General features: G+C 32.0%; 2 protein-coding genes across 5 annotated transcripts in view; one reads left to right on the forward strand and one right to left on the reverse strand.

Moving 5' to 3' along the window:
• The window catches only part of LOC148308439 (phosphatidylcholine:ceramide cholinephosphotransferase 2-like), a 129,124-nt gene extending 121,759 nt beyond the window's left edge, over positions 1–7,365 (reverse strand). Inside the window, exon 1 of the mRNA XM_088261763.1 lies at positions 6,689–7,365. Within this exon, the coding sequence (XP_088117889.1) occupies positions 6,689–6,785 (97 nt within the window). The 5' untranslated portion in view covers positions 6,786–7,365. The remainder of the gene's footprint in view (positions 1–6,688) is intronic.
• A 3,641-nt stretch (positions 7,366–11,006) lies between these two features.
• The window catches only part of bbc (choline/ethanolaminephosphotransferase 1 bbc), a 30,988-nt gene continuing 25,525 nt past the window's right edge, over positions 11,007–16,469 (forward strand). For all 4 annotated transcript variants that reach the window (XM_088261800.1, XM_088261798.1, XM_088261799.1 and 1 more), the window contains exons 1-2: positions 11,007–11,319; positions 15,887–16,127. In XM_088261800.1, the coding sequence (XP_088117926.1) occupies positions 11,108–11,319; positions 15,887–16,127 (453 nt within the window). In that variant the 5' untranslated portion in view covers positions 11,007–11,107. The remainder of the gene's footprint in view (positions 11,320–15,886; positions 16,128–16,469) is intronic.

Below are 16,469 nucleotides of genomic sequence, written 5' to 3' on the forward strand. Positions count from 1 at the left end.
TATGCGTCGTAAAAAGTAAATGTTAATTTGAATTTATGTATTAATTTTTAAATCAAACACAGATTTTTTAAGTCTACTAAGTTGTATTTTATTAAGAAAAACACATAAAAGTTAATTTTGTGACAATTGTTTCACCTAGTTATGGCATTTTGAAACGAATGACAGTCGTTTGAAAATTTGAAAATGCCATAACTATTTAATAAAATACAACCTAGTTTACTCAAAAAATCTGTGTTGATTAAAAAATTTATACATAAATCAAAATGGAGTTCTACAAATTAAACGCCAAATCAATAAATAAGTTTTTGAATATTGATACACACCCACACACAAATATTATAATGTTTTCGTGGATGTTTGGCATGAAGGGTAAATGAAGTCTATATCATACTTTTCAATAAAAAATTGCAGAATTGAAGAAAAATATTTTTTTTACATAAATATTTCTGATGATTTAAAAAAAAATACAACTTTGGGTTTCTTAGGGCTAATGTTATCTCCAAATTTGCCTTGTGAATTTATAATTTATTATCAAACCCTTTGCCATTCGCTAAATTTAATGTCTATAATTAATTACCTGTTTAAAAGAAAAAATTATCGTTATTTTTGAAACACTAAGTTAGGGATTTTCCATTTTACAATTATTATATAATTTCCATAAATTACAACGTATAAGGTTTAAAGTGATTTTATAAGTGTTTTTTTAAGTTAGAAATTATTAAAAATCTTCAGATCGCATATATTGTTTTACTATAAAATTATTAATTTCTTTGCTTCTTAGAAGTATGTAAGTACACAGTAACATATGACAATTTTATCAATTCATAAAATTTAATAGGTTCTCATACATTATGACTTTCCGTGACGTCCTTTTCTGGGTTCGATGCCCCAATTACGAATATTTGAGGTTTTACCAGTCAATTGCCAGCTGTTAACTTGAAAAATGATTTTAAATAGGTCATTTGTCATGCAATGACTCAATTCAATAGTAAAGTCTCAAAATAACGTCAGGAATATTAGTTAACATCCTACGTGAATCAAATAGTACAAGGAACTATTAAATAATAACGCTGAAGCAATATTAATTTACATTTTTCTATGTATTTAAATATTTTTGACCATTACCGCTCACCGTACACCGTATATTGTACATGCCCGTGTACTTGTACTATTAACAACAACAACAAACCTTTATCCGCACCCAGTGGTGCATAGGGCACTGCATCATATATATACGCAGTGTTGATCTTGATCGTTTAAACATGAAGGAAAGGTGATCAGCCTTGCGCATCAGGTACCAATCCAGGGTAGTATTGAGTAAATATTAGAGTGAAAAAATTTCCTATATTTATTTGATCCTCCCTGGGAATAGAACCGGGGACCTCCGGAACGGAAGCTGAGCATGCTAACTATTACACTATGGAGGCGGACAAACTTGTAATTGTACTAATAGTGTATTTTTTTCCTGTTAACACATCGAATAAATCGAAAAAGTCAACACAAGCGTAGTACATGGGGGTACCAAATTTAAGACCCCACATGAAATAATAATACACTTTGTTTTTGTTCAGCGACTGCCAATCGCAGTTTTAATTGCGCCACCCTATATAATATAATTTATCTAAATAAATACTTTTTTAAAGATGTATTGTGTTTATTCGTTGTTTTCGTTTTGAAGTATTAAAACAAATGAGAAAAGGAGTAATGGTATTTCTAAATGATGCCTTTGACAAAAATTCTAGACTTTCATTTTTGAAAATAACCATATTACACAGTTTTCCAAATATCAAATGAAAATTTCATCAATAATTCAATCAAGAAATCGCTGAAGATTTCATTTCCTGTTTTAAAAAGTCAAGAAATTAGAAATCCTATTATCGACGATAAACTGAAAATTATTCGATACTTTACGGTGTTAATAAAATAATAAAAACATTGGGAACTCATAAATTCTCTTCATTATATGAGGTGTTTTCTGATGAAAATTATGTTTTAGCTGTTTATATCACACATACTCGTATATCAAAAAGATCCAAGGTGGGGTATGAGCATGAAGGTGAAGAATGATTCAATGTGCAGTTATAATTATTATTTACGTATATTCTCAATATTATTCATATTTAAAGCATTTACTTTGTGGTTAGTCATTTTTACTTATTTATTTTTTTACAAAATTTTTAATAAAATTAGTATATAACTCAGTTAGGTAAGTGGTTATATGCTAATTTTATTAACATTTTTGTACAAAAATAAATAAGTATTATTTACGTGTTGAGGTTATGAAAATTCTGAAGAATGTAAAAAAAACATGACGCACCTTTAGTTCAAGACTCACTTATTAAAAATAATGATTTTAAATATTTTATGGCGAAAACCCAAGCCGAATAAAAAATCGGGGTCTAAAAATATCGGCACAAAACATAATTTGCATAATAATTTTTACGAAAGTATCAACAACCAAGACCATTACAGACCCCGGGCAAAGAAATGTTGTGGGCTTTTAACACTCATTCACGGGGAAAATAGGTCAATAATTCAAATCTTATTTTGTTTATCTGTACTTAAAAGTGTTAAAATAAACAAAAAAAATAAGTGAAACGAGGATTAAGAGCATCGCAAAGTAGTATTTTCATACATATTTCTTTTACTGCAAACTTTTTTATGTATTATACAATAGATTAAGGGTTATAAAATAAGAATCAGCATCTGCGAGCAATTAGATAACGATGAATAAAATTTCATTATATTTTTATATTAAAAGCATTGTTAACTTTGTGGTAGGTATGGTTATATAATACTCCACTTTAAAAAATATTCCCATGTGATTGAATTGTCTTCTATCTCTCTTTTAAATTTAATTTATGTTTAAATGTCAGACCGTAAAAATATCATTTTAATCTACATTTGACCTGATGATAGAATGATAATCAACCGAAACCGGTAGTAGTGTTTATTTAAGTGGTATTACACAAGGTGAACGACGAATGATAAGAAGAGTGTTATTTTTATTATAAAATGGAAAATCACAAAGTTAGTGCTTCAAATATATATTATATGTTAATTCTTTAATTTCATAAGGCTTGATTTATAATGAGATCGATTTTATTTGTAAAACGCCCTTGAGGTAATAATTCACAAAAATGGCGCTAAACGATTAAATTATTATCATTATTACTAACGTATTACTATTAAAAACTTTTTTCCACACAAATTATTGATATTGGATAATATTTTTTACAACAATGTTTCCTCACGGGGTTTGCTTAATGAGGTGTTTATAAAAATAAAAATGAAGTATTGTACTGTGTAATAAACAAATGTTCATCAATAAATTATGTGCAGGATATAAGTCCTTAGAATCGTGGGATCCGGCTGCGGTATTAATCATTTTGCCCAGTATGACACTCAAACGGTAGGTACTGCTGATAAAACCTTCAGAAGCTTTCAACTATAACTGATTCGGCTGATTTAATAATAAACATAAAATCAATATATTTGAAAAATGTGGCTCTATTGAACTGGCAGTGCAATACGACTATCTTCTATGTATCCGCATACTTGAGCAGTTATTAGTAACATTAAAAACAGTAAACAGTATTATACTTGAAAATGAATTAATACTATAATAACCTTGTGCGTTTTTTTATTACTTTTTTGATCAGATTTTTATCAGCAATAAAATGTTAAACGTACGTAAATCGTGTTAGTTTTGTATTAGATTCTAGCATAAATCTGGTTTTTAATTAATGTTTACTTAGTAAATACCACTATTTCTTAAAATCCACTGTTTCGATGCAATCCGCATCATTTTGAAACACCGTATGTGAAGCTAATTCTAAATTTTAGAGTTGGGTCCTTGGGACGTTGAACGTCCAGAGGGGGTAGTAGGTTGTTTTCGAATACCTTATTATGAATTTTTTTTAGGTGTATTCTTGATATTTTAGGTATATTATTTATTACAATTTTTATGTCATATAATTACATTTTTATACAATTTGATACAATTTCTATACATTTCTACTAAAAACAATATTTTAATTTTAAGTGCGCTGAGCTCTCCAAAAAAGAAACTGAGCTCTTGTGCTTGGAGAGGGACCACATTTGAAGCAGAAGAAGACCGAGAAAAAATTGGCATGATCAAGTATTTCAAACACTTGAAAGTGGTCAGGTCAGGAGTCGGAATAATCGACGTGTATGTATGAGAAGATGTATGAATGTGGAAGAGGCGAAGATTGTGTTCAAAGACATTGGCATTCTACTCTCTCTGCTGTGATGATAAGTTAGTTAGTTAACACGTTAAACGCCAGTACTAAAATTTGTCAATTATGAAATTCACAAAAAAAAACGGTAATTTACGTATTTGAATAATAAATGTATTTTTATTTTTTTTATTTTTTTATTTTACTATGGGTTCCATAGTTAAAGCATTTTGAATATATCTCTGGAGTGAGGTCACCGGTGCCCCCCATAGCATTTAACGTGTTAATATTATTTTCAAATAAGTCTAAGCGGTTTGTGTTTGAATTTAAGAATCAAGTTGTGACGGAGTTTGGGCCGAAGCTAGTAAATCTTATTCGAGAGTCTGCGACACTAACCACGGGACCAGAACTAGACTTGATATGATAACGATAATATCAACTGAAAACACACAATGGATCCAACACTTCACATCATAAACACGTGAACGGTCTGCGGCGAACATTTTAATTAAATTAGTCAGTGCTCCGACAGCTCTTCGTCGAATATTGGATTTGTGTGTACACAATGTAAAAGGTAAAACCATAACGCGACATTTTTATGGAAGTATTAGTACAACATTTTGAGTGTGTCCAAATACTTGTTCACAAAAACTACTAACTTAATGCAATACTTAGCCATATTTGGTTTACAACTACAAAGTAGTTTAAAATAACAATGGAACAACAACAAAATACGTTAGTAACAGGGATAATTTGTGAGGAGATGATGTGAAAAGAACAGCTGATTATAAAGTAAAACTCTTGTTTAAGACCACTAATTGTAGTTTTCACAAAAAAGTGATGGAAAATATCATAAATCGGGCTCTTTTTGTCATCAATATTTGCCATAATTTTTAAACCAGCCTATGATGGTCGTCAGCCCCGTAAATGCCCAGACTTCCATATTCTTCTTCATCTTTGATGAGATGTCATAAAATAATATGAAGTATTAGGAGTTAAAACAAAAACTACGTAATCGGAGGGCATGTATGACTAGATGTATGGATATGAAGGAAGCTAGGAGTGTATGTTAGGACATTGAAAGCTGTCCCACCGCATTCCCAGATCTGATACAGAAGCATCTAGGCTTCCTGACAGACCTTCTCTTGCAAAAAAAATATTAAAGTATGTCAGGACGGTCGAGGGTGGCGTTCCATCCTCTCTGCCTACCCCTTCAGCGAAACGGGGCGATGGTAGTAGCAGCAGTATTAGCAGTAATAAATAAATTCTAAAAATAGCCTTCAATAAATATAATGGTCGATCGATAATAATTATATTTGGTGTTTTAAATACAATAATGTATTACATATTTCTGAATTTCGAATAACCGGTGAACCCTTTTTATACACATTTTAACAACTAAGATAAAATATAATTGGTGTATGGTTTTAATTTTATTTAAAAAAAATATATTACACATTATAATAAGAATAATTGATTTAAGTAAGGAATGGATATTTTTTTACAACAGTTGTTATATTGATTAAAAACTATGTATGTAAGTGGGTAAATTGATGGACTTGAAAAAATAAACAAAAAACCGGTTTATGAAAATGGTCTAACTTATGCCTTTTTAAAACGGTTCGAAGTGGTGACCATATGCTAATAATAATAATAATAATTAGTATAAACAGTTTTTGCATTGTACGACGATACATACCAATTGATACCTGTACAATCGACTAATCCTTCGCGATTCTACACTAAAGATAAAAACAAATAATTAAACCATTTAAACGGCATATAAAACATGCATGTTATCAACAAGGAAATGATAATGCTACTCCCACTTAATTAAAAGTGTCTGGTTGTGGTCCTGTGGTTAGTGTTGCGGACTCTAGTCAGAGTTTCTAGGTTCGAACCCACTCTATGTCACAATTTGATACCTACTTCTAATAATGAGCCGCTTAGGCTCACAGAAATGTTATGAAATTGAAATATTTTTGTAAAAAATAAAAATAAAAATATCGCTCACTCCTTTCAAGAACGTCATAAATCGTCAATTTTCAGTTGTGCGTGTTTTCTGAATGCCCAGAAAATGTACTATATCCCAGCAAAAGCGGCATTTTTTAAACTTAATATTTACCCGCTACAGGGCAGAAAGAGTTGTTTTTTTTCATTTTGAAGAAAAGGTATTGTTTAATTATTTTGTTTTAAATATACTTAATATTTTCCGAATAGAGAAAAAACCTTCAGGGTTTACCTAGAAAGATCTGTTGCACAGTAAAAAGTTCAAAATGTGGCTTGATATTTATTTTTAATACAATGTATTATATTTTTAAACTTTAAAACCGTTCTCCTGAAAAATCAAGTTTTTTGATTTATGACGTTCTTGAAAGGAGTGAGCGATATGTATTTCTCTTTTTATATAAAAAAAGTACGATTTATAATGACGAGTGAATAGAATCAGGAGTTGTAGAGGTATTTGATTGTTTGATTGAATAACTTACCATGTGATTTCCCAAGGTGATCTCTCAGTCTGTTCAACTCCTTAGAAGCTACTCTAGATCTTCCATGAGCTTGGACTGTTTTTGGGGTCCTAGCCATTGTGATACGATTACCGAAATTAATACCAATATTTCACTCGAAAAATAACTCACACATTTTTTTGCACTTGCCAATTTTAGAAAAAAAAGTCAGTTTAAAAAAACCGCTTATGTCACAACACAGGTAGAATGTTAATTAGTTGGCATATTTAAACGACTTGACGACAATAATTAATTTTATATTTACATAGTTGTAAATTGTGAACACTTATTGCCCGTGGGTAAAAATTAATGATAACACGTATTACTAGTAGTTTATTACTAGTTATTTTAAATATAAACAATGTTTAAATATTTCATTGTCAAACCGTGATATATAAACACCTTCGTCGAACTGTCACAGATGTAAACAAACGCAACGTCAAATACTTTTTCCTGGTTAAGTAGGTACCTACTGTCAAGTACTAGGCAACGTACATACTGATTTTAACAGCCGTTTTAAGAAGAAGAAAATAAGCGCGAGAATTTTTTATTCAAATTTAAGAACGCCGAAGTGAGGAAAATTTTGGGATTTGAATATGTTTGAATGCCAAAGTCAGTTGGGAAACGCGTTCGCCACCTGACGTGAACCACGGCACACTGAACAACATGGAAACATGGACCACTCTTCGTACTTCATACTTCATAGGAGAACACGGGCGGCATCGAACTCGGTTTACAATGCGGTTCGCCATTTGGGTTTTAAAATTAACTTTCGTGGCGAGCTGTCATTGTGTTTAGCGGGTCGATATTATTCAACCTAACCTAAGGTCACGTCTTCGCTAGCCTCACACTGATAAGAAATTCCAGGTGAGCAATATTTAGCACGGTGTACTCGAACCACACTATTTATTACAACAGTAAAAAATATAACTCGTGATAATAAAAAATATAACCTTTTTCATGAAACTACCTACATTGATGACAATATTCATATTACATTCTAACGATGTAATATATTATGTACTCGAGTAAATAAGCAATTACATACGTCAGGTGAATGTATTGTATATTCATAGAGTTGGGTAGACGCTCGACTGCGAAACTGGCGTTGCGGGTTCGATTTCGGCCAATTGCAAAATGAATTCAAGAAAGATTTATTTTCGATTGGTCTGGGTGTTTGTGATGTATTTTTCACATTTTCCTTCCCTATCCTTACTATCCTACCTGCAGACGAGCTGCTAAATGTAGAAGCTTTGCGGGTTATTCCTTTTAAAAAAATACATTTGATGAGCGGGGAATTTAAACATTTTAAGAGTCCGCATACAAGAAACGGGACTGTATTAGTACATACATTGTTTGAGTCAACTCTGCAATTGGTACCTATATACGTGAAGAAAAATTTGTATAATACAAATAATTTACGAGGACCATCATAGTACCGTAGAAATGGTGACCAGTAGGGGTTGTCTATTTCGCAATATTGGGCACGATCCAATATTTTTATATTAACCTTTTTCTGTGCAAAGTTATTAATATATTTTGTATTTAAAAAAAAAGAACTTTGTGGTATGATAATATAACACTCTCTATATCAGTTGACCTGACGAGGGAACGGTAATTCGTGGACTGATAGTCGTGAAGTATGGTTTTAAGGCCCAGTATTCGTTAAGGCGCAACTTTATTTTCTCTAAATCCATGTAACATTTTACGTAATTGATTTTTTAAAACACCGTTTTTGCATTGCAAAAAATAAGATTTTCTTCGAAATAATTATATGGTTTTGAAAAGAAAAGAGTTATTGAAAGGTACGAAGTTAAAAATATATGAAAAAAAAAAATTTCAATATGTTTTCTAAAAAACAATAAAATATCCAATAAATATCGAATATAAATCGGGCGTGAACTTCAGTGGTTCGCCGGTGAATGATTTCTGTGTTTGCGAATGTCCCCTTAAATGGATCACGTAAAGTTAAGGATGAATGATAAATGAATATTCGGCCTTTTTCTCTAAGGCCTTACTAGCAAAAATATAATTATTTAAGCGTCCGGCTGCGCTGAGAGCCGGTCGTCACTTGGCGTCCGATTTTAATTTAGAAAAAAATATCGGGTTTATATATGACTTTTTTTTAACTCCTTACATTTTTTAAAACCTTATTTTTTCTATATAAAAACGGTGTTTTAAGAATTAAAAAATCAATTACGTCAAATGTTACCTGGGTTTAAAGAAAATTAATTTGCGATTAATAGTTGTGCCTTAAAAGAAAACCATAATAAATTTCGAGGTGGTGTTTGTAATTTGATTTGGGGACATAATTTACGCGTATTACCTTTATCACCCTTCAGATGAACCCGCTATTGCCATCAGTGGTTGTAATAGAATCATGATTATGCTTAATTCGATTAAAATTCCTCATCCGACATGATATGTTAAACTAGATAGTTTGAGTTTAAATAATAGTTTCTAATTTAAATTAAAATTAAAATTATTACACCTTGTTCCATATAAAGGCCAAATTGTGAATTATCTTGAAAATTTAGTAGTCCAAAAAAACCTAAATTCTAATAATAATTTATTAAATAATATATTGTTTCAAAATTCTTCACCTTTGCTTTCCATTTTTCCTTTGTTTTCAACCTCCGCCCCTTGACTAACCCCTTCCCCTTACTTTCCCCTCTCCTTGTTTATAGAACAATTTTATATTTTATATTTTAGTTATTATACAGACCTGAATGATGGAAGTTTAACTTCTGAAACATGTAGTCTATAATATAACTCAAGTGGTAAAAAACAAGTGTTTTCTTTAATCATTATAAAGAATCTCAATATATTTGAATATGGTAATAATAATGGCTTATGTGTAAAAGAGGGTATTCAGTTGACAAAAATTGATGAGTGAAGAGGACATAAGGATTTACCGGATTTAGTGGTGTCTTATTTGGAAAATGTCACAAGACGAATAAGACAAATAAATGAGCTATGTGACGGATTTTGATTGATGTAAGAATCCATTGTGTCTAGTGTATTGTTGTATCATTTGTTTTTTTAGGGATAATCCATATTCATTTGTTGTGAACTATACACACCCACTTTAATTTTTTAAGAGATATAAACTAAATATGCTATAAATCGTTGTACATAGTTGGCAAGGATTTTTTTAAGGCAACCAACAAATTTAAAATGATAATAATAAGAAGGTTCTGGGAGATTGTGCCAAGTTAACCTATGGTAAGACTATATACGCAACTCAATGTGAGAATTTAAAAAATATATAAGTATAACCTAAGCATGTTTATTCATAAAATATGGTCTAAGCTACTATCAACCATAGGAACATAATCTCTACCAGATTTAAATTCTACTGCGAACGTTATATTTTATTGTCATCGATTCTGGAATCACAATAATAAGTCAATATAATTCATGAGGTCACAAATGGTCGACATTTGAAGTCGATTTGGTTTAGGTCAACGCCTAGCGGATTTCGTCCGAACTTACACAGGAACAATGGTCAAAATATTAATGTCCCATCCAAGGAGACGTAGGTAATCTTTATTCAAGGGAATACACACCCAGAAATTATGAGCGAGTACTTTTAAAATTGAAACGAACAATTTTGTCTGAAAGTGACATTTGTTTCGGTTATTAAATATCGGTTAGTAACTGTTAATAAAAATGTTGCCAGTAAAAAATGTAATTATCCCCCTAGCGATCATCAATAAATTTGATGATTTATTGTAAATTAATGTTTTTTTCATCACCGATGCTTATCAGCGATGAAAAAATGACGTAAACTGGACAATTTTATTAAAAGTCGTCAATCCTTGTAAGTAGGTTAGGAGAGGTTGTTTTAGTTAAAAGCCTTTAATATTGACCAAGGACGGTTTTAAAAGGTAATCAATCATGCGGCCATAGTAGTGAATTTTATAATGAACTTTTACAAGTCTTAATCAATGACACTCGACTAGGTCCAGGTTCTTATTTGACAAAGAGACATGAAACGTAACCTGCAATAAAAAAAATATTTCTAGCATGTTGTTTGTAATGATGATTTTTTTGTTTCCTATTTTTAGAATTTTATTTTGTCTAGATATATTATGTATATTTTTGAAACCGCGATCAAATTAAAATTTCCCGCATTTTTCATCTGTTGCCAGCACCATCTGGCGGTCGGACGGCAATACATGTTCCTTCCAATGCGATACTTTTAATTCTTTAGTACCACAATTTACCACCCGACGCGCTGCAATCAGCTGTAATCGCGAAACATCGGACCATCGTTATGTGTTTTTTTTGGAAAGCTGTTTGTCACATTTCGCTGTCTGTCGTAGTTCGCTGATTCGTGTTCTGTCTGGCGTATAGTGCGTTTTCGATGATACTATTTTGATAATATAAATTCATAAAATGCATTTTTACAAGGACCGTTTAATGACAGTTAATCAGTTAAAAAGACTAGGTGATCATAAATATTCGTGCACAAGCGTGAGCCTGTTGGATACCTTGCTTCAGCCTTGGTGGACCTGGCTGGTGTCCCTAGTTCCATTGTGGCTTGCCCCCAATTTAATTACCATAGTAGGATTAGTAATAAATATCTTCACTACTTTAATATTAGTCTGGTAAGTGAATGTTCAGTCATGATTTTAATAGAATTAAGATGGGCGTTTGATTTAGAGCCTCCGCATTTGCTTTTGCTCTCGGGATTTAGGTCAGCAACGAATTCGCAGAATCCTGTCGATTTGTTTATTCTTTTTGTGTCTCTTAACTTACTATATTGTTTAAATTCCGTGTTCATGCTCCCGATAATTTCATTCACTGTTAATGTCAAATTCCTGTCAATTTGAATTCAGTTTTATTGGTTAGGTTTTTTTGTCATTCAAGTTGTCTTTTATCGTTCATCATAACACTCGAACCACTATGTAGATTTTTTCACCTGGTTTGTTGTTATATGAAAGAGAAATTTTAAGATTGAAGAGACAAGGTGCTACTCTAAATCTCTCTCGTTTGGAATTAAATACTTTCTCTAATTCCTCTGATGTGATCATCCGTCATTTTATTAAGTGTACTCTCACATGCTAGGTTGATTTGAGAGAACATAGATGGAATTTGTTTATAATAAGTCTTATGCAACACTTTGAATAATGTATTATATTTTTTATATATATATTCGCCGATTATTCCGACACCTGACCTGACCACCTTCAAGTATTTGAAATACTTGATTACGCCGAGTTTTTCTCGGTCTTCCTCTGCTTATATCACCAACCAAATTCGCCCCCTAAATTTCTTTTACTGTTCTTTCTTCACTCATTCGATTCACATGCCCAAACCAACTCAATACACCTATGAGGCATCAATGTCAAAAAGTCGAAGATTGTTTGCAAAGACGGATTGGTGTGGCGTTCTATCTGCCTACTCCCGCGGGGAAGTGGCATGATGGATAGTTAGATTTTTTTTAGTTAGTCATTATACTTTTAACTTGACAGGTTTCATACAATTGTAAGTAACTACTTGTATTATTATATGTTTTACTGTTTATGTGATAAAATACTCCGGAGAACTTAGATTTTTTCCCTTATAATACTTTATTTAGGTGTATAAGCAGAATTGGTAGCTGTTCTTTTCTTCCAAATTTGTTGACTAATTATTTTTTGAAAACATTACTTTGTCTTTGTGTGATTTGAAAACACATCCTGTGGTACTTGACAATCATAGTTTTTTTGTATTTTATATTTTATTTATTTATTGGAAAACCAACAGAATATTTAACGAAAATAACATAATATAATAAAATGAAAAGAATAACATTCTAATGACAAGTTTTCACTTAAGTAATCTAAAAATAAAAATAAACTGTCATGTACATAAAAGTATAACTATTATTTTTTGACATCTCATCAAAGATGAAGAAGAATATGGAAGTCTGGGCATTTACGGGGCTTACGACCATTTTCATATGAAAGTAACTCCTGTAATTGGAGATAATCCAGATTTTGTGAACAAGTATTTGGACACACTCAAAATGTTGTAAAAAGTATAACTATATAATAAACTTACATTTCATGTTTTTATCAAATAATAGACATTTTCTTTGTTAACTAGTCAAATAGACATCAACAATGTTTCTCTTAAACGTATTAAAAGAAACATTATTGATGTCGATTTCATTAAGCATTACATTGCTCATATCACAGATATCGCAAAAATGAATTTTGGTAGGACTTGGTGTACATTTTAGGGATTTTAAATACATTTTTATATCTGATTGTGTGGTCAGGACAATTTTTTATTATTTTGGAATACTATAAACAAGATCAATAGGAGGTGTATATTATTATTATTATTATCGACAGTAAAAAAGAGACATTTAAAATTTTTTTTTTATTTTATTATTTGATTTGAGTCGAATAATGTTATATTAAATTATATTTTATGAGAGGTATTTAAATTGGTAAAAAGTGTTTTTTATGTTGTCAATCATGGGTAGAATTGGTAAATGTTACACGTGTGTAAAGTGATCACTTAAACCAGCATATGACAGTCGTAAGCCCCGTAAATGTCCAGACTTCCATATTCTTCTTCATTTATGTTGAGATGTCAAAAAAAAACTCCTAATTGGAGATAATCCAGATTTGTGATAAGTATTTGGACACACTCAAAATGTACGAAAAAATGCTTTATTTTAAACCCAAATAGGTTTGAAATATAGCCAGCTGAAGCATATGAAATCACACGCATTTAACACAGAAAAAATCCAATCAAAATTGTATAAATAACTCATTACTTTTTCATAAAAATTTCTCTTGTAAAATAAATATTTTAATAAATTTATTCAATTTTATATGGGTGAATATACAGTTGGTCAATGTTATTCACAAATGTGTTAATTTATTACTATTCATATCCCAGATTACGAGTGGACAGCATCCAATATTCATTGAAAAAGAGAAAGTCTATCTCCAGTGTTGCTCACTTTATGACTGCATTTGTTTGCGCAATTTCCAACATCAGATTTTTTTTCTTGAATAAAACTAACTGCATGTTTGTAACCAATTATACTGACACATATCGCTCATTTGGTGCAACAATAGCATAATTACTCTTTTAGAAATATTGTAGGAGATTTATTGTTAATGCAGGCAGTTGGTAGAATTCCACTTTGAATTGTTAGGTAATATATCCAAAATTAAACACAGTTATTGGATTGAATTCTACTTTTATTTACTTATAAATGATAATATGTGACGCGTTTCATCTTATTAAGACATTATCAAACACTCTAAAATGTCTTAAAAAGACGAAAACGCGTCACATATTATCATACATCGCTCACTCCTTTCAACAACGTAATGTATCAAAAAACTTAATTTTTCGGGAGATCGTTTTTAAAGTTCAAAAATAAGGAGAAGTTCAAAAATATAATAAAATGTATTAAAAATAAATATCAAGTCACTTATCAACTTTATACTGTGCATCAGATCTTTTTAGGTAAAACCTGAATGTTTTTTCTCCATTTGAAAAATATTTAGTATATTTGAAAAAATAATTGAACAATAACTTTTCTTCAAAATACAAAAAAAACACTTTTTGCCCTGAAACGGGCATATTCTGGGCATTCCAAAAACATGCACAACTAAAAATTGATGATTTTTGATATATAACGTTGTTGAAAGTAGTGAGCGATATATGTAAATAAAATTACAATTCAATCCAATAACCATGTTTAATTTTGGATATATCATAGTCGTACAGGAGAAAGTGACCAGGAGGGCCATTTAAGTCACTATTGCTTGGCAAGAAAATAAACACCAATGCAGTTAGTCATTTTTAACTAGTCAATATATTATACTTCCAAGTTTAAAATCCTTTGGGATGTTTTTCAGGGCAATATTAAGCTAGTAAGATATCAAACAGTCAATGATCACGTTTTTGTAAAACAATGCACTTGGTCACTTTCTCCTGTATGACTACGATATTACCCAACAATTACAGGAGATGCCATTCAGACGTTGTAGCAACAGAAATGGCGCCATTTTACTCAATTCTACACAATGATACTCGCGCCATCTCGCAGCATTTCACCACAAAATTAATTCTGTCAATGTTTCTCCGGATGTTAATAGCCTTTCCGCACATTTTGACATATTTTGCTTGTTTTTAAAAAAAGTGTAATTAAGTCATTGTGGCACCAAATGAGCGATATGTGTATAATTGGTTTTATTTACCGTTTACTGAAGTGTGAAGGCTTTAAAAAAATATACATGAATAAACAAACATTACCAACTAGCCGTTACGCCGCTTCGCCGCCAAGGTAAACGGAGAATAGAAAGCCGAATCACTTTGTCCTTTCAAACAATCTTCGACTCTTCCACATTCATGCCTTTCCGCATACCAATTATTACAACTCCTGACTTTACCACTTTTAAGTATTTGAAATACTCAAATGCCATGCTAAGTTTTCCTCGGTCTTCCTCTGCTGCTGTTTTCAACAAATTTGTTTTACTGTTCTTTCCTCACTCATTTGTTCCTCATGTGCAAAGCATCTTAATTTGAATTAAACCTTAATTTTATTGATAATGCTTACCTCAGTCTTGCATTCTTTCCTTATATCACCATTCAAACATCTATCATACAACTTTTTGCGGCACATTCGTCTGAAAGATCCATTTTTTACATGAAAAATTCTTCTCTAATATTATTAATACTGTTTATTATTATTGAGACTGGCACAGATGCAGTTTGACAGAAATTTTTCTGCTATGAGAGTTGTCATAATGGTAGTTTGAGATGCCCATATAAAAATAACAATAATCAATTGTGGATTTAAGCGGACACCGTAGTCACAAAAAACGCTCTAAGAGTGTCAGAAAAGAAAGAGAGACCTAAGAGGCATATCTGGCAAAAGTCTACGCGACAGAATAAGGAACAACAGGATAAGGGAAATATGCGAGATCGAAGATGTCGTTAGGTGGGGAAAGCAACGAAGGAGACAATGTTATGCGCATGTGAGGAGAATGGAACCATCCAGACTTCCCCACATTGCACTGTACTCCGGGAAGTCCACTAAAGGGATGGATTGACATCGCAGGAGGCTAATCCCTCTTAAAAACAGGCCACAAGGTCTACACTAAGCTGAAGAAGAAGAAGAATTGTGGATTTACTCAAGTAGCTGTTGTCATTTTACAGGTATAGCCCTGATGCCCAAACGGAGGCTCCAAGATGGACCTACGGGCTGTGCGGTCTGGGGCTGTTTATATACCAGAGTCTTGATGCCATCGATGGCAAGCAAGCTAGAAGGACTGGCACTAGCTCACCGCTGGGGGAACTGTTCGACCACGGATGTGACTCAATATCCACTGTGTTTGTAGCCCTCTCGGCTTGCAATGCAGTCCGGTTGGGTCAATATCCAACATGGATGTTCTTTCAGGTGAATATACAGTTTAAATCTATCTTTCTTCTATTTCCATGTTCGCTTCCTATGTGGGGTATATGGCCAACACGAGACGTCTCCAAGTCATCTCCTTGGCTTCCTCCCAGGTCAGTCTGGCATCCTGAAGTACCGCTGAATATAGTCGGTGAAAGGTCTTCCGGGGCGCCTGAATCCTCGGGGTTAGAAGAAGAGACATGGGAGGTTAATGCTCTTAGGTGGCATTGTAAGGACATATCCAAACAATATCCATCTTCACCTCTTTAAGGCTTCCAGTATGAGGGGCTTTTGGGTCCTTTTCCTCACGTCCTCATTCCTGATGAAGTCGTAACACTTTACACC

This window comes from Brachycentrus maculatus, unplaced genomic scaffold (assembly GCF_059751285.1).
Source record: "Brachycentrus maculatus isolate JH-2025_06_01 unplaced genomic scaffold, ASM5975128v1 h1tg000166l, whole genome shotgun sequence".
NCBI classification, from domain to species: domain Eukaryota; kingdom Metazoa; phylum Arthropoda; class Insecta; order Trichoptera; family Brachycentridae; genus Brachycentrus; species Brachycentrus maculatus.